This window comes from Ammospiza caudacuta, chromosome 9, assembly GCF_027887145.1.
Source record: "Ammospiza caudacuta isolate bAmmCau1 chromosome 9, bAmmCau1.pri, whole genome shotgun sequence".
In the NCBI taxonomy this organism is placed as follows: domain Eukaryota; kingdom Metazoa; phylum Chordata; class Aves; order Passeriformes; family Passerellidae; genus Ammospiza; species Ammospiza caudacuta.
In genome coordinates, this window is record NC_080601.1 from 32,104,443 (window position 1) to 32,123,730 (window position 19,288).

The window sequence follows — 19,288 nt, forward strand, 5'->3', positions numbered from 1 at the left end:
AAGTGGATGTCATCTTGTAGCTTTTCATTAATTTATTTACAAAGAGGCTATAAACTAGATACTTTTCATTACATTATTTACAGAAAGATGCTATAAACTAGATACTTTTCAACAGTCTACCCTGTATTAGCTGGCCTCTCTCAAAGGAGTTTTGCAAGACCTTCCAAAAATAGCAGAGGGCAAAGGTAGTGTTTCATTGAAACCAACCTGCTGGATTTAATTCCAGTAGTGGCCAACAAATTCATAAAATTATGATAGTTTTCTCAAAGCATACTAAAAACTCAAGTTGCCTGAAGAAACAGTACTCAGAAGGAAAATAAAGAAGCCCTCCTGCTTACAGTCAGCCTTGCTGCTCTTATCAGCAAATATGACAAAAGAGTGTTCCCTGTGCAAGCCATCCTTTTGTGCAGGGAGTGGCAAAGCCAGTGAGAGGCACCAAGCAGACTTTGGGAACCATCCATGGGCTGCTTCTCCTCATGCCAGCATTTCCAGGAGCTTTCTGAGGAACAAATCTCTAAATCACAGCTCCAAACTGAACCCTCCTTGCCAGGCACGACACCAGTGGGGCACAAACACAAACCTGTGGTCACAAGGGGAGAGGCCACCACAAAACAACACAAGGTTTTATGAAAGCAACACAGGTGTTGCCACACCACAAGCACTTAAGAATATATTTATACTGGTACAAACATAACAGTGTTGGAAATGGGATTGTGATGGAACAGAGCCAGCACCTGCAAAATGACAATTAAACCCAAAAACACCAGGCCCCATATCACATCCAAGGTCTGATATGGAACCATCTGGGGTTTTTCTTATGTGTTTCCATTTAATAGTGACTAACAGGTTGTATAAATTAATGTAATTTCTTATTTTCATTTTTTGCACTGTAATTTAGCAATTTGCACCCCAAAAAATTAAATCAATGCACATAGTGCCCATAGGGCTTAAAATACCTTGCTGCAGATTTAAAATTTTCTGTTATATCATATTCCTTAGATCCCTATTTTGTACTTTTTAATTCAATATTGCCCTCAGAACATGCACTGAACACCAGAGTGTTTTATCACAGAAAATGATGACCAGGTAATTCACCTGGAATTCTCTTTGATGAAAACTAAGGCTGGTATAAATATATAATTTATAATACATATAAATATATGATAACTGCTGGAATAAATATATTTTCTTCATTAAGATACAAACTTCAGATCTTACCCCATGTAAATCAGAAAAAGACTTGGGCTTACACGAAAGTTACAAATAAATCATGCAACAACTGTTAGTTTAGATGGGATTAAAATACAAAGTAAATGGAACTTAACATTTGATACTCTTTCTTTAGCTAAGAAGTATTTTATTTTATGAGTCATCCCATTGGGATTGCCATCAATAAAAGTATTAGAAGTCCGATCATAAGAATGGCACAGCAGATATAAATAACAATCCCTTTATATCTTTTTCAGCAGCCAAGCAGGCTGGAATGAATAGAAAAATAGTTGCTGGAATTTAAGAGTTTTTAAATTCAAATTTGTTACAACTGATACATTGGAAAAGATGACCTTTACATTACTATTGCTATCTATAATATTCACACATTATTCATAAACACAAAACTGAATTATACACCCTGCAATGTGCATAGATAGGCAGGTCCCTGCCCAGAAAATTTATTTTCTAGATCAAGACTTCACAGTGGTGCAATTAATATTGAGAGAAAGGAAAAAAGTAAATAAAATAACCAGCCCTGAACAATAACTTGCCTGAATTATCCCTATTAGGCCTTTTTTGAATTGTAGGATATTATATGCACTGCACCTCATCATGTAAGATTACAGATGTTGCTAAAGAAGAGAGATTTTAGGAGAGAATGCACAAAGCTGTGTTTTAGGTGCAGAAAGAACCTTCTTCCACATTTGGCCACTTTATCCCTCACAAAAACACATTCATTGATAAAACTTCAGGATAGAAGGAATTTTCCTTGCTGCTTTTGATAATGGAGAACAAAAGACTAAAGTCCATCTTATCCAGCCTGATGGAATAAGCAATCATTTTCCCATGTTATAAGAAAAAATATTAAATATAAGAAGTCAGCCAAGAGCAGAGATGAAGGTCTGAATGTCATCGATGAAAAGAAGAGGATCACGGAGAAAGCAAACAGAAAATGCCTTGTTCCTTTCTTTCTACCCTACAGGGGACATGAAATGAAGCTGGCACTGCACCCCTGAAGAGAAAGGGAAGGAGATGGTTCTCCTCACATTTGTATGATTCCAAAGTGCTTGATACAGGATGCTGGGTGTGCTAGAGCTGTGCATGAGTTCAGCTTGGACAAGCTCAGGGATGAGAAACCCTCAGGCCCTTCTCAGGGATGGAGAGTCAGCATTTTGTTGCTTGCTGCCTCCTCCCCAGGCCCCAGATAATACCAAAGCAGCTAACCCCATTAAAGTGCAAAGATTTCTAGAAGCCAGCACAGAAGTGCTGACGTCTGACAATGCTGCTGAGCTATGAGCTTTCCTGGTATTAGCAAACTAGCATAGAAAACCCATTTCATGCCTGTCAGCTGGAGCAAATCTTCTGAGTAATTTGTTACATATATGAGGATACCTTGCTCTCCCAGTAACCTTGTCTTGAACACTGGAGGAGAGCTGTGGTGTCTCCCTGGCTGCTGAGAGGCAGCAAGAACCTTCCTAGAGTCACTTCATGTGTTCTGAGAAAAGCCTGGGTAAGTCAAGCTTCATTGGATTCTCAATGTTCTCAATTGATCTGTAAAAATTGCATAGCACACATTTACATCTAGAATGTGAGACAGTAATGTCCTCATCTTGGGTAAAATCAAAAACCCTTTAATATTTTGTCGCTTTAATTTTAACTTGGCAAAGTCAGTGCATCTTGTAAGTGATCTGAAATCTGCACCACCAGATTGAGCTGAGTCCATGCTGCAGCAGAGGGCTCAGGTATGGTTTGGGACTATAATACCAGATTTGAGAAAGTCTTTTTAATGTAATGAGTTATTCACATTCCTTGAGCTCCCCTGAGAACATAGACACCAAAATACACTGCATAGGCAAAATCTATGAATTCAAATTATTCAAGAATAATTCACTGAATCAACTAGATTCACTTAGAAGTTTGAGCAAGATGTTTGTGCAGTAAACTTTCCCTCTGAAGTGTGAAGAAATGGTGAGGATAGAATGAAATGAGAGTTTGGGCCAATATTATATCAGAAGGTAAGATTAAATACTAATTTTCTGTGGGGCCCTTAAATTCTAATGAATTCTTAATTATATAAAAAAGCAAGCATGAAGTACTTCCAAATGTGATGCTTTATCAGAGATCTGAGTATACCACACATCACAGTTCTGAGTTCTATAACCCATCACTGAAGCCAGTTTTGTTCAGGATGACCTAGGATAACTTGGAAGCAGATTTTTTTGTGTGTGTGCAGCTTTTAAGCACTTCTTCATTTTTGTCATCTTAACTTCTGTGGGTAACTGGCTAACTGATGAATTTGCAACCCAACAACAGACTTGAATGATGTGAGTGGAGGATAACTCTTCATAATTAATGATTATTCAACACTTTACTGGACTAACTTAGTCTTGAAGAGATTAATAGGAACTCCATGAACTCCATACTAGCCTTGATTCTTAATTTTCTCTTAGGGACAGAGAGTTGGAACCTATATTTTCTTCTACAATATACCGCTGAAGAAATCACCCTTTCAAGGCTAGCTTTATAAAAAGAAAAGGAAAACCTTGAAAATGCTTTTGTACCTAGCATTTTTAAGATCCACTTTAACCCAGTTCATATTTGTGTGTGCTAGATATGGAATAACTCATCAGTCAGTGGAAAGGATTATACCAAAAGGGAGTCTCCCCTTCCTTGTCATAGGAGGTGTCAGTAGTCACCCTTTGACTTAAAGGGTTTAACACTAAAATGTGGAGATGCAGGTTTCTCATTTGTATCTACACAAAATTATAGAATCATTTAGGTTGGAGAAGCCCCACATGCACCTGCAGGAACAAAGATTTCTAGGAAAGTCTCATCAGAAACCTGAACATAATAGTATAACAACAATATAGTACTATGTGAAATGACATCATTATCAAAACACTAAAAAATAAAATTACTGCAATTAATACAATTTAATTATGAAGATTCATGGTGATTGAATGTGGTGACAATCTGCCCCAGGAACTATTCTCTTCTCTTTAAAAGCATTTTTGTCACCTTTTCAAAGAAAAGTCAGGTATTTCATCTGGTAGCAAAATTAGAGATAAGAGATCTACAAGATGAACAAATAACAAGTGACAGACTAAGCCATTTAATTTTTTTATCATTTTTCATACTTCTTTCTGCATTTTCTCAAGTGACAGTTTGAACCTGGCAAACATATGCTAGCTCATCCTAAAACATCTTGTTTGTGTCTTCATGTTGCAACAGTAGACCTAGATATCAAACACAAATTTAAACATTTTGCCTAAGACTGTAAGTTATTTAAGAGAGGGATCAGCTCCAGGAAGAACAGTTTTGCTATCAAAACTGAGGGGTGGAATGCAATGGATGGGGGCTCTGCCACTGCCATCAGCGGGATGTTAAATCACAATTTCAGCTCAGTCTTACACCAAGATGAGCAGCCCCACTAATCCTGAAAGGCCCTGTGTTTGTTCAATATTTACATCACACTTCCCAGCAATTTTTAGCTTGGAAAATAATAACCAATGGAGGGCAATAACAGCCTGTTTGAAACTTTGCATTAAGTGGGTGGGGTCATGCAGCAACTGGTCGGACCTGGTTGGTGTTATCTCAGATAAAGGCTGACAGGGGGAGATATCTTTTGGCATTACCCAACACAGCCACAGGTGCAGCTGTGTGGAATGCAAGCATTGTGGAGCAGCAGAGGGTGAGCATCCCTGTGCCACGTGCCCTTGGAGGGCAGGCACGGAGCTGTTCTGCTTCTCTCCAGGCTCCTCAAAGAGCTTCTGCAAGGTTTGCCACGAGCAGCAGAGAGGCTGACCCTGAGAACTTGCTGTGAGCCTTGCCAAGGTAAAATGGGAATGCACTGGAGCCAAGGACATCTAAGGGACTGAAATAAGGATCGTGGTGATGAGGGGCAGGGTGTTTGGTGAGTGGCTGGATGACAGGAGATGGAAGCAGGACGTGCTTGAACCTGCCCTTGGCTTCACAGGGATGAACTCTTTGCTCCTAACAGTGTTTTATGGATTTCAGAGGATGCAGGGCTCTGGTTGGATGATGTGGGCATGACATTAGATTTTTTAAGAATTATCTATTTTCCTTTGAAGATAAGTTGCTCATGGTAGTAGTGAGAATGCACATTCCCTCTTCACCTTGGAGTAAATGATGGGTTCCATTTACCCCTGTGCTTACCTATCAGCTGGTGATTAAGTGATCAGGCAGATGAGGGCTGATAAGCATGCATGGCTGATAGCAGTGATCAAAATGAGTTTCAAGACCATCTGTATGATTTACAAGCACAAACTAAGTTTGTTCTTGGGTTGTTTGTTTTAATGTAATCATTGATGGCAGTTCTGTGAGTAACTTTTCTATGAAATCCTAGGACAAATTTCAGTCTGTAATATGTTGTTGCAAGTCTTGTTAGAATTTAATTTGCATGCCCATAAAGTGCACCTGTACAGAGAAAAAAAGTTTCTGTTTGTCAAGAACAGGAAGATGATCTTTAAGGATTCCTAGAGGATATCCTGATCATGCAAAATTCCCATGGCAAACAAAAATAATCCCAAAGCTATTTTTTTGAAACCTCACTATTTTTGAGGAGGAGTTGCTTTTTTGGATCTTAGTAATTGACTGAAGTACTGAATTTCAAGGGGTTTTAATGGGTTAAGGGAACCCTTGGGTGAATTCCAGATTCTAATTTCAATTATGTTTGAATTGTGTTCTTATTCACTTCAGATGCATGCAGTATGGATCACTACTCTTTTTCTTCTCAATGCAGCCAGAGGTGAGACATATCATTAATAAATTCTATAAAGAGTAAAAATGATGTGCAGCTTACACCAGGATATCTATATTCTAGAAAAAACCTGTTCATTGGAATGGATTTAACATAATTCTTCATTAGGACCACTGAGTCATGTCACGTCTTTCCCACATTTAACTCATTACTTGTTAATTCTGTAAAGGTTTTTGCAGCTAGTAAACAGAATGGGAATCAGAAAGGTATTTTTAGATGCAAATTGATACTGAAATTCTTCCAGAACATTTCCTACCCTGAAATCACTACAACCCTGGTAATGAGAGTCTAGGCACCTACTCTTCACAGTGCTATGCAGAGAACAAGAAAATAGTCATTGTCCAAAATACCTCTTCAATGTCCAAAATACCTCTTCAATGACAGGAAATAATGAACTTTTCAATAGCAATAAAAATTTCTTGGGATTTCACAACTGTTGTGCTATAACAGTGTGGAAGGGTGACAATTAATGGCAACACCCGCATGTCATATTTGCACCATTACTGTATTAAAGGCACAAAAGAAATTGTGAAACCGGTCCTTCAGGCACAGACCACACATCCTGAGGCTGTGCTTTGCTCTAGGCTTCCACTCAAATTACACTTTATTGCTTCCACTAAAATCTTATGGTGATGAAAACAATGAGGAAGATGTTTAATGTCTGTTGTGGAGCAAGAAGTAGTATCTATTTTAATGTTTTGGTTTCTTTTTGCTCCCTCATGAGCTGTTGCACAAGAAATAACAATTTAGATAATCCCTGGAGTTTAGAACTGATCTAAAGGACTACCCTGTGCTGACAGCAAAAGCTGATTTCTTCTTCCCTGGATCAAGATTTTATTGTCTTGTTCCAAGGGCTGTGTTAACAATATGTTGAACCAAACTTATCCTGAGCTCACCAGGCTGAGCTCCAGGCTCTGTCTGCAGCAGGAACCACTCCTGAAGTTCAAGTCCTCACCTCAAACACCCAAGCACAACTGAGCCCCTTAATGAAAAATGCTCACAAGTGCCCTCCCAATCCAAATCAGGCTTGTTGGGCTTTCCTGGTGTAAACCCTCTCCTGCCAGCTTCGTGTGCAGGACCTGTGACATTCCCAAACACGAGTATTTCTTTCTTTGTGCACCCCAGGAAGGGAAGTTTGCTACCAAAGGCTTGGATGCTTTTCAGACAGCCCCCCATGGGCTGGGATCCCAGGGAGACAACTGGCAGGCTTGCCCAGCTCTCCAGATGCTGTGAACACAAATTTCCTTCTCTACACCAGAGATAACATGGTGAAATACCAAGTAAGAAAATGCTTTGTTTATAAATACTGACAGTGTACAATACATTCAATAAATTGTAGGGACAGTTTCTTTTCTCACATATTTTGCTCATAAGACTCCTGGGAGAACCTCAAATTGTATATTAGACACATGATAATTTTCTTCTATCTTTTTTTCCTTTTTCCTCATTTCAGCTCCCTGAACAGCCAGGTATATTTACAACATACATTAATCACAGCCCTCTAACACAAGTTATTACAGGTAAAAGGCTCCAGAATTAAGGGGTTTTATGTAAATGGCAGTCACAATCAATGGAGGTGTTTATTAAGTCACTTCAGAACAAGTCCAACTCCTCCAGCTGAGGGCCTATGGGGTTTTGACAAATCAGTCTTTCACTGAAGGTGAGATGTCTGCTAATTAGTGCATGACATCCCCCTTTTAAGTCAACAAAATCATAACAAAAATTATGTCAGAGCTAGTACTCAGATCTTCTTTTAAAGAAAATAATGTCTTCTTTCTCAATACACACCAAAATACCTACAGTCTCTCAATTTGTAAGCCTGGTGGGATTTCCCATCAAATAAAAATGAAGCAATTGAGGTCTTATCTTCAAAGGAAAAAAGAAAGAACAATAGGTATAATTTCAAAGTCAACCACATAATGCCTTTCAGAAGATGCTATCTTTGCATTTCCATTGCCAAGTTTGATAAAATCTTACAGGGCATGTTGTACCAGCATATCACAAAGAATTGTGCAGAAGATGCCAGTATCATTAATTCAATTAACCAGAGGAAGTGAAGCATTTGTTGAAGTGATTAATTGATTAAACGAGACTTGAAAGGCAGTTTAGGAATGAGGAGTAAGACCCATCTTTTCCAGGTCTAGAACTATGCCTTAACCATTGGGGCACTCTGCCCTTTATCAAAATGTACAGTGGGATGGAACAGTCATATCCTTGTTGTGTTTGCTGGTTGTTTGGTTCTCTTGGCACAGAAAATTTCAGCTACAAATCCTTCAACTATAAAAGCTTCGAATTTCCAAGCGCACAGGAAAACTCGTTTCATTATCCACGGCCACCTTGCTGGAGCAGATCTCCCCTGGATAACAAGCATCTGCAGGGTAGGTACAACTATTTTTAATAGTCATATTGCTTGTATTTGAAAGCCTAAATATCCACATCTGGCTTAAAATTCCTGTGTAAAATTTGCACCTCTGTTCTCTTGTTAATTCAGGGAGCACAAAAGTCAGCATGAAGCCTGGTTCCACATGACCACTGTCTTGTTCCTGGCTAGGAGTACAGCGCACCTCAGCCTTCTCCTTAATGCCCTTTTGCTGCATTCACCTCCACAGGGAAAGCTATAATAAATTGATTTTTCAATTCCTTGCCAATAACAAAGGGGAAAAAAAAGAGTGAGTTTTCTCACCTCAGCAAAAGGTCACAATAAACGTGTCAGTTTGAGTGACACATTTGATCTAATAAAACCAAAAGGCTTTGTTCAGCAGATTGGTTTCATTCTACTCTGGCACATTCCAAAAATGAAATTGTTTCAGAATAAAATACAAAATCAGAAAGTTCTGTTGGCAGACATGTCTAAATAGAATATTTTGGTTATAATCTATGAACTTCAGGGCTGAACAAGAACAAATTTGAGAATTCTTTTAGATGATCCAAGCATAAAAATTTTGAAGAAGAAAGCTTGGACCTATTTTGGTAACAGGGGTACTGTCATTAAGAGAAGTTGGTACCTCAGAGCCAACCAAGGCATCTAGAACGGAACAAGAGCTGAAGGAAGCTTGTGGGTGCCCTCTAATCACTGGTTCCACTCTGCCTCCTTGTGTTGATCTTCAGCATCAGTAGGAATTACTGGAGATGTGTCATCACCAATCACACAAACATAACAAAATACAGTTTACAAATGCCCTGCTACCGCTGTGATTAATGGCTGTTCCCTTCTCCTCTGTTCTTTTCCTGTTCTCCACCAGTTCATGTTTCACTCTGAGGATGTGAACTGCATTCTGACAGACTGGAGGGGCGGCTCCAGTGGTCTGTACACGGACGCCGTCAACAACGTGCGCATTGTGGGGGCCGAGCTGGAGTACCTGGTGAACTTCCTCGAGGTAAAAAATATCCCTGGAATGTGCACAGCCCACATAAACATTGTGCTCAGGGTGGCACCTTTAGGTTTGATTCAATAGAGCCAGGAAGAACAAGAAGCACCCAGTAAAGCAGGTCCAAATGTTATAGAAGGGCTTTAATCCCACACAAATGAAAATACCTGCTTTAGTGTCATAATTGACTTTGAAAAACTAACATGAATTTTCAGCAGTTCAAAAGGTTTGAAAATCTGAAATGAAAAACTAAATCCCCTAGATTTAGTGTATGAGGATAAGATGGTAAATAGCCATGAGCACCCTGAAAATGAAGAGGGGTGGGATGATTGGGAAATTACTTCTCTTTAGGTAGAGATCTCATCACCCAGAACTGTGACTTTCCACCAGAACACTCATCTCTCAGTGACCTGGCCATGTCCTGGCCCTGCATGGGGACATGCTGCAGTGTCACTTGCATGCCCACACTGTTTTTTTTCTCCTTTCCATAAACCTTCACAGAAGGAGTATGGCTACTCTCCTGCCAACATCCATTTCATCGGCCACAGCCTTGGAGCACACGTTGCAGGGGAGGCAGGCAGGAGGAAGCCTGGCATTGGAAGAATAACAGGTACTGCAGTTTTATCAGCTGATAAAACTTTATATTTTCACTCAAGAGAGCTGAAGAATCATTGCTGCTTTATAAAAATACAACACAGAATGCAATGTGCTGCTTTGTCATAAATAAGTGTCCAGCCAGCATGGTGGCACACAAGTCATGACAGAGACACACTTTGCTTTCTTCTAAAAACTCACTAATTTCTGCTTTCCTTCTCTCCCAGTCAGCTCTTTTCTCTGCATAGGCATTGCTATGTCTAAGCCATGCACACAGTGAGCAGCCACATGAGCAATTCAGGGAAACTGGGCTCAGAGCTGTGTTTTTCATATCTCCAAAGAGACTTCACTGACACTGAAGTGAAGGGATACCATTTTCAACAAATATTCTGGAAATAAAAACAGACTTCTTGCCAAATAAAAGTTCATAAATAAATCTACCATGTTCAGAGTAACGTATGAAGATTTCATATTTTTCAATAAAATGATGGAAAAAAACCCAATAAGCCAAATCTCTTCTTATATCATTGTTCCCAAAAGTAAACCAAGCTGCCATCAGCATTTTACTATACTGCAATGCCTTCAGTCAGCTTTCTATTAATACCCTGCCTGTTTTTCTAGCTGTGGGTCTCAAAATGGATTTTTTAATGTAAAGGCAGAAATGTAATCACATATATAGCATACATGACCAGTGTGTGGTGATATACAGATAATATTATTTACTCAATCAGATGTATCTCCATTCATTTAGGTTTGGATCCAGCTGGGCCCCTTTTCCAGTACACCCCCACAATGGTTAGGCTGGATCCTTCAGATGCAAAATTTGTTGATATAATTCACACTCATGCTGGTCATCTTTTCTTTGACTTTGGTAAGTTTTGGTAAGTTTTCATTTGGTAAGTTTTCATTGAAAGGATGCCATTGGCACACAGGTTGGCTACAGAACACCTGGGACTGATCTGCCAGGATCCATTGTGCATTTCAGCTCCAGGGATTCTTCAGACTTGTGGCCACCTGGATTTTTACCCAAATGGTGGGAAGAAGATGCCAGGATGCAAGCAGCTTCGTGTGCCTCCTGCAACTCGGGATATCAATGACCTGATGAGAGGTAAATACATGTTAAAGTAATACCTCATTATAAGTTACAGGAAGAAACAAAGGCTAGGATAAGGTAAGACCTTTATATACTTCATATTTGGGATAGGGATACAATGCTCAAAAATGGAACATTTAAAGCTGCCTCTGAAATACCCTCCAATTTTCTTTTACACTAAACAAGGCAAATTCTAGATGAAAACTTCAGTTAAAACATGCAAAATTGTGCATCACAAGCTCTCTAAGAGCCTGCCACTGTGCTGACAGGCTGAACTCAGTGGGAATTCTTCATATGAAGGACTGGTAAAATTTCATCCATGGATAATCCAAAAATGAGTATTTTTAAATCTGAGCTCTCCTTCTTCCTAAGAAGATATTACTCCCAATAATACTGGGATTCATGCATGCCATCAAGCTTTAGTCTCTTCAAAGAGAACAGTCCAAGGTCAGAAAAATAAAAGATGATAAAATGACTGCTCCATTAGTAGTTCTTCAAAGAGAGTTGGACCATTAATCAGAATTACCCTGGGATCCAGTACAATAGATCCACAAAATCCTGTCTTCTGATCCTAACCTACAGAAATGAGAACATCTGTTATTCACAGCTAAATGGTTTGAAATCCCTACCACTAGTTAAATAATTTGCTTTCAAAAATGCTGTCCCTTAGAACTGGTTGAGAACTTAGTAACAAAGAGAACTGAAATCTGGCTGTGCTCAAAGTCACTTGCAACAAAAACACTTTCCAACTGGAATGCATAAAAATGTCTGCATTTAAATAAAAAAAATTCAATATTTTTCCAGAGACATTTCAAAAGGCTCTTTGCAATGTTTTGTCATGAAGGAGAAACCCAACTTCATTGAACACGAGCAGATGGCGTTGGTTGTTCAAGGAGCTCTTAAAAAATAGAGACAGCCTTAACTCCCTCTTCTTGGCTAAACCTTACTTTGTTTGGTAACCTCTCTATTGTTTGCTAATGTTTACATTTATGTAGTGTTTTTATGCATGAAGTGCTTTAGAAATAATATTTAGTGACTTTTTCCCTTCAGTTTTTGATGCAGTGGAAAGACTATAGGTGTTAAGTGAATTTGCCACTAACATAAATTGAGCCAGCTGTAAGAGCTGAGGGTTTAAAAGCACAAACCCTTCTGAATTAAAGAAGGAGCTACTAAGAAAACATACTCAGGAAGCCTTGATGATGCAGATTATTTCCAAGAAAAACAGACAACAAGGACTTTTCAAAGAGATTTTAGTGTGAGGTTTCTTTTCTTTTCTTATGGAAGGAACAATGTGTCAACTGGTCAGCGCCAGCTGGTCTATCTTTAAGATGCATAAACATTGCAGTTGGGGGAAATTTTGATTTCACTACAACCTCTGCTAGTCTGCAACCACTTCAGTGCCTCCCAGACTTGCCCCTGTGCTTTGGTGAGCCCCCACCACATGCTGAAGTGGAATAAAACCCATTTTTATACAAACAACCTAACTGTAGTATATGGATTTTTGATATAGGAGAGACCTCGGAATCAAGGAAGACAACATTTGCTATAAGGGATGTGTAAATACAGCCCAAATAGCACTTCCTTCTTTCCTTACTGGCTGCTTATAAATTTCAGTCTGATGGGGAAAAGTACTTGTTTGTAAGAGTTCTGACAAAAATCAAGGACACGCTGCCAAATATCCTGCTTTTCAGAGGATTTCACAGAATTGCTATCAAATGACTGCACATTTTCTAGTGCTTAAAAAAACCAAAAAGCCACTGAATTTATAATAATTGCTAAAATTACCTTTAATTCTAGAAATTAGTGGAAACTGTGATTTTACAGAATAGCATGTTGTGATAACTGTAAGAAAAGGGAAACTACTTCACTGTAACTACTGTATGCTTTACAAAAACTGTAGCTATGAAATATTCCAGTCTTTGAAATATCAAAGAGGAACACTCCCAAATATTTCTTGTTTCACCTTGTGCATCTCCACCTCTGTTAAAAACTACCTCTTTCCAACAGAAAATAATATATTTAGGCATAAGTACGCTGTCTTATTAGAAAACCAAATAATTCCCAATGTAAATATATTTTAATCATTGCTACTTCTTTTACCTGAGACATCACTATATGTGCAAGTGCTTTTGAGGAAAAGAGACCCCAAAATGTTTCTTTGGCATGGACTTTATGTTAGTGTATTGCTTTAATCACTTTTTACCTGTTGGCGTTTTTGTTCGTTTGTTTTTTTCCCCAGCATACAGATCTTTTGGATGTGGACACAAAAGAAGTCTCAGGTATTATGCTGAGAGCATCATCACTCCAAATGGATTTGTTGGGTACCAGTGTGACACATACCAAGAGTTTGTGTTGGTAAGCGCCAGGTCTGGATTTATCTGGATTTATCTAATTATTTCTTTTAATAATTCCTGGAACAACTTCTATGGGATATGGGAACAGGGGACATTCAGAACCAGATCATACCCAAACCCAAGCAATTTCACAATAAAGAAGTGATGATGATTTTGCCTTTTTTCCATCAAATACACAAATAGCCAAAGGTCCACAAATACCAGTTTGAACAGAACCTCCCACATATCAAAACTGAACTGCCTAAACACAGCAGAGCTGTTTTTTCCCACTGCAATGAATCTGCTTTCATGCTTATCTTGTTTTACCTTCTTTTAATGGATGTCAAGGTCTTGATCTGATTGTCTGATCTGTCTAGGTAGATTAAATTCATTAAGGCTCTGCATGGGAATAAAGGATAAAGAGCTGACAGAACCAATCCCAAATGGAAAGCCCAACCTTCCTATATTCCAGTATTCCTAAACATAAATATTTTTTTCCGTATGAGTGAGATATTCGGCCAGCAACACTTGGAAATGTGGTTTTCCATCCTATAACCAGCAGAAAACCTCCCAGTGGACCCTATGAAAAATGAATATATTACCTGGATTTTACAGATCAGGTAGCAAGGCACAACACTTTTTGTGGTATTTACTTATGGTCCCTGCAAGGAATTAGGCCAGATGTCCAACCTGTTTCTCTCATTATTTTCAACAAGATGAAATAAGATGACTGACCACCTCAACTCCTTTTCAAACCACAGTGATAAATATTGAAGATATGATCTGAACTGAGAATAAAGACCTACAAAAAACCCAAACAAACAAACAAACTGGGAAAAAGCTGAAATATCCTAAAATTATATTTCCTATATATTATATTATATTTCCTAAAATTTAAGAAGTGAGATTTAAATAGATGATGTCTTATAACACACATTTTTATTTTCCCCCCAGGGAGAGTGCTTTCCATGTCCAAAAGAAGGATGCCCACTGATGGGTCATTATGCTGATAAGTTTTTACATAAAACCGAAAAAGAAGAGCAAAAGGTTTATTTAAACACCGGGCCCTCCCCTCCATATGCTCGTAAGTGCTCATTTTGTGGTTTATTCTAAAATGGCAATGAATTATGTGTGTAAAAGGACCTTACACTTCTGCAGAGCTGCTGCAGTTAATGAGTTGCACTCAATAAAACATCCAGAATTTTAGGTGTTAGGAACATGCAATACCAGCATTATTTTGGAAAGCTGAGATAATTGTAAAAACAGATCAAATGATGCTCACCTTTGGGTTAAACTTGGTTATTACGTGATGACTCAAAAATTCTATAAAGCTGCAATTGGGAGGAATTTTATACTGGAAGTGCATAATTTCAAATTTTAAAATGCGGCATTGTTTTTATTGGCAAAATTTATAAAACTGGAGCATTTAATGATATTTTTGCCAAGCTCATCAAGTCAAAATGGCAGGGAGCAATAAGAAATACAGTTTTAGTTGTGATTAATGTAGAAACAGCCACAGGACTGGGGAAGTAGGAAAATTAATAAATGAACTTCAATTTGTCAGAGGTGTTTTTTGCTCATAAGCATGTTTGTGCAATCCTTTTCTCTCTCTTAGAGACACTGAAACATATAAGAAATTTAACCCTTAGGAAAGAAATCTCCTTACAACTGTAATCCATTTGATTTTGCTTCCCAAGGCTGGCGAAAAGAGATACACGTCAAAGTATGTGCAACAGAAACCATGAAGGGAAATATAGATGTAGCCTTGACTGGAACTAATGGCTCCAGAAAAAAATATACCATTGACAAGTAAGTTTAATGTGGCTGTTGGAGACGTGGCTCTATCCCTGTTAGCACATGGAATGTACACACAGCTTTTCTTACACGTGTCACCTTGTTCTGTGTGGTCTGTGATTTACACTGTAAATTACAGACTTGTACCTGATAAATGATGGAATTTCCCTGTGCTGCAGACTGTGGTAAAAATCTGATTGCTGGTCCCTCTTGCTTTGTGTATTTTCTTTTGTTTTCTGAGGTTGATGTTAGCCCAGCAAAGTGGGCAAGAGCTCTGTGGCTGCTGCGGGACTCAAACATGATTTGGTGATCTCTGAGAATACAAAGAGCTCAGAGATCTACAGTCATCCAATTATCCCCTCCTCTGGGGGATATGTGAATTAGAAAGTTGCAGCTCACCCATGAATTGTGCTGGAATATGGGATTCCTGTCCACTCAGCCTGGCCTTTTCCAGTAAATGGGAATTTAAATCCCAATAAACAGATGCTGGTCAGCAACCCAGCTTCAATATTACAAAACCAACCTCCTCTGTGTTTGAACACAGCCTCATTACTGGTCTGTACCAGGAGTACCTTTGCTTATAAATACACCACTGCAGCAATAAACTCACAGATAATTTCAATGTTAATATCACATTGCAATTTGTGTTTTGTTAGAGTGAACAGAGATAGCACAGAAGGCACAAATGTAAACTATAATTTTCAATTTCCTTCATGGTTGAGAGCAACCAGAAACACTGAGAGAAGTTTTTGACTTGGATTTATTTGAAGATAGATCTTATTTTTCAAAAGCAATGTATAGAATAAATCACAGTGATACTGACAAAGGCTGTGCTAAATGATAAGTGTTTTCATCCTGAAAGGCACAGGAATTTCAGCAAAACTATTAAAAAAACTCATAATTTTCCAGCAGTAGCATTCAAAGCCCCAACTCCCATGGTACCCCTCAGCTCATCTCCCTTATTCCCTATAGTCAAATTTTCTTTTCCCCCTCATTTGTGTAGAACATTGAGCATCACTTCTGTGCTTTTCTTTTGGCAGGGGAACTTTCAAACCAGGCAACACATACTTGAACTACATTGATACAGAAATTTCTGGGAACATTTCAAAAGTTGAGTTCCTCTGGAAAAAGCAACTGGGTCATGCAGACAGAGGCTGCATGGGAGCTGAAGAAGTCAGAATAATATCTGGGGAAAACGGGAATATGTAAGTACATAATCTAATGATGTAAAGGTAGAAGTTTTTCTCTTAAATTGCAATTTCATGTGCCCGGCTCTCCATGGCACATAGCCCAGCACACAGAAACAGCTCTGCAGGGTTCAGCCCTGTACCTGCCTGGGCAGGTGCTTCATGCTGACTCCAGCCTGAGCCAACGGGCCTGGCTGCCACTGCCATCTGCAGGACTTTAGATACACTTTTGGAACATAACTCTTGTTTAGTTGTAACCAAAATTAATGCACTTTATGCATTCACCTTAATGGATTCTTTGCCCCTTTTCTGCCAAGGTCAGGATTAAATCACTAGATGGGATTTCTTGTTTGGATTTAGATGTTTATACGTTCTCATCTATGTTACAGTCTCACAAGCTGTGACTTCTACAGTACTTTAACAAGGTAAAAAATGGCAGTGTAGCTCTCCCTACAAGGTATTTTAAGGATAAACTGTCCAATTAAGAAATTACACCTAAATTATTTTTAATCAATAACCAATCACCCATGGCCCACAATGCAAACTTTTCCATCCAATTACACAAAACCACCCAAATCCATGGAGAAGAAGGAGAAGAAGAAGAAGGAAGAAGAAGAAGAAGAAGAAAGAAGAAAGAAGAAGAAGAAGAAGAAAAAAGAAGAAAGAAGAAAGAAGAAGAAGAAAGAAGAAGAAGAAGAAAGAAGAAGAAGAAAGAAGAAAGAAGAAGAAGAAGAAAGAAGAAGAAGAAAGAAGAAGAAGATAAAGAATAAGAAGAAAGAAAAAGAAGGACCAGCCTCCACCCTAAAACCTCCATCTTGCTTTACATATGTTACCATATTCTAAAACCTTAAACTCTAAGTTTTCCTCCATGTGATATCACACACTTCTATTCAAACTCCACACCCACAATCCCAGTTCTGTCATTCCATTTTGGAAGCTTCTCCATGGCCTCAGGTCAAATGCAGTGTTCTTTTGGGAGTCAGTGCCTGTCAGCACAGAAAGTCTAAAATTCTCAGCATCCAGGGTTCCAACACATCCCACTCTGCCGTGTAAACCAAAGTGTGGTAAGTGGGAGAAATGGAGGGAGCAATTCCCTTCAAAAGCACCCTCCTGTTCCTGATGCTAAGGGAGCCTGACCAAAAAGGCAAACACATCCTAAAAGTTAATAATTAGTCAATTAAAAAAAAAGAAGATAACATACTCTTTGTCCTCAGTCTACTGAAACTTATTCTTTGGCCTAACATGAAATAAAATCAGGGTTTATATTGATTATCTTGGCTAGCTGCCTTGAAAATGTCCCATTTTACTGACAAGTATTTCCTTAAACTCTCTCCCCTTCCCAGGTCAGTGTTCTGTGGGTGTGGGACTGTGCAGCCCAGCATGTGGCAAGCCCTGGCTCTTTGCTGAGGGCCAGGAATGCCCAACCCTCACCAGCTGCAAGAGGACCCTGCAGGCAACAACAAAGGGTTAACGAGGCTCCTTCAACAGACTTTGAGTCCAGCCCTCCATAAAAGCTCAATTTCCAAGTTAGTGCTGACACCTTTTCTCCATGCAGGGCAGCTACATTCCTGTGAAAACACGTATGTTACTAATAATCAGCTGGACTCTTTTCTATACCTGAATCAGGCATCTCCTTATCAAAACTGTACTGTACTACTGAGGAACTTGAATTTTCTGGCAGCTTTCAATAAGAAACTATTTTCTCTTTGCCAGTGAAACTGAATTTTCCACCTCTACTTTGCCTTTGTGAAAATGCTGAAGTCAGACTTGAGCTACATCATTTGGATTAGCATTGCCACTCCGAATTTGTCAGCACTTTGATTGTACTGGTCAGCAAAACCAGACCACTAAGAGTTATCAGCATCAGCTAAAATAAGCTAAAGTTCCTTTGTTTCCACACAGGCTACCCACAAAAATTCTTTCATTTTTTAATTACCGGCTGCTGTCTGAGGCACACGCAACAGATTTCTGCCTCTGATGCGAGGTTTATCATTTGGGGGCAGAAATTGAGGGTATCAATCACATTGGGCAATTCTGTGGTGTCCCATGCTGGCAGCCAGCTCTTGCAGAACACTCCCAGTGAGGTTCCCCAGAAGTTTTGGGGTGTTACACAAGGCTGAACGTGCCTGATGATCAGGTGTGATGCAGCAATACTCCTGAGATGTCACAACCCTGTCACCTCCTGTGCAGTTTGCTGAAGGAGCTTGCTCAGGATATTTGATAAATCAGGTGTCTGCTTTCTCAAAGTACCCTTTATTTATCATCTCCCCACGAGCAGGGTGGGACCAGAAACCATCCTCAGCAGGAAATTCATCCTTCTGTACCCTTTAAGGAAACTTCTTGGCAACATTCTCTTCTTGAGCAAGAAGGGGCTTCCCTCTCCTGTGCTCCCCTGGAGATATAAAAAAGCCCCAGGTACTTCTACACAGTTTGGAAATATCTGTAACTGGTAATTACAACATCTTGAACATCCTCCATAAACCACGCATGGCTCTCTGCCCCAGAATTGCACAAATTAAGGAGACTCTATTTTTTGCCTTTCTTACAGTCAGGAACTGAAGCAAAATAAATGTAAATATTTTCCTCAGGATCACAAAACCCTGGGTTTTATGGCACAAACAGGAGTGGGATCAGTGCCATGTAAGGCATCACTCCTCACAGGAAGAAAACAAAGTCCTGTTGGACTCAAGACTTCTTTAAAGCCCATCCTCTCCTACCTCCATACCTGACTGTGCCCCTTTTGCAATTCTAAAACTAATTTGATGTTTTTATGAATAATAAATAATATTCTTTCAAAAATACAAGTTTAATATTGTTTAATTTTAAGCTATAGATTTCAACTGTGTTCTGACAAAATGTGAGAACATTTTGGCTGCTGACTTGTGCTACAAGTGTGGCACAGCTGATTAGACCACTTAAAAAGATGC

The 19,288-nt window shown here is 39.1% G+C and overlaps 1 protein-coding gene across 1 annotated transcript; it reads left to right on the forward strand.

Annotated features, from left to right (window-relative positions):
* Window positions 1–5,931: 5,931 nt before the first annotated feature.
* Window positions 5,932–17,996, forward strand: LOC131561622 (pancreatic lipase-related protein 2-like). Its single transcript, XM_058810984.1, has 12 exons — window positions 5,932–5,980; window positions 7,118–7,272; window positions 8,245–8,370; window positions 9,235–9,369; window positions 9,862–9,970; window positions 10,706–10,825; window positions 10,946–11,062; window positions 13,287–13,402; window positions 14,335–14,464; window positions 15,078–15,189; window positions 16,215–16,379; window positions 17,705–17,996. Exons 1-12 carry the CDS (start codon window positions 5,932–5,934, stop codon window positions 17,766–17,768), a joined length of 1,398 nt encoding a protein of 465 aa, XP_058666967.1. The 3' UTR covers window positions 17,769–17,996.
* The last annotated feature ends 1,292 nt before the right edge of the window (window positions 17,997–19,288 follow it).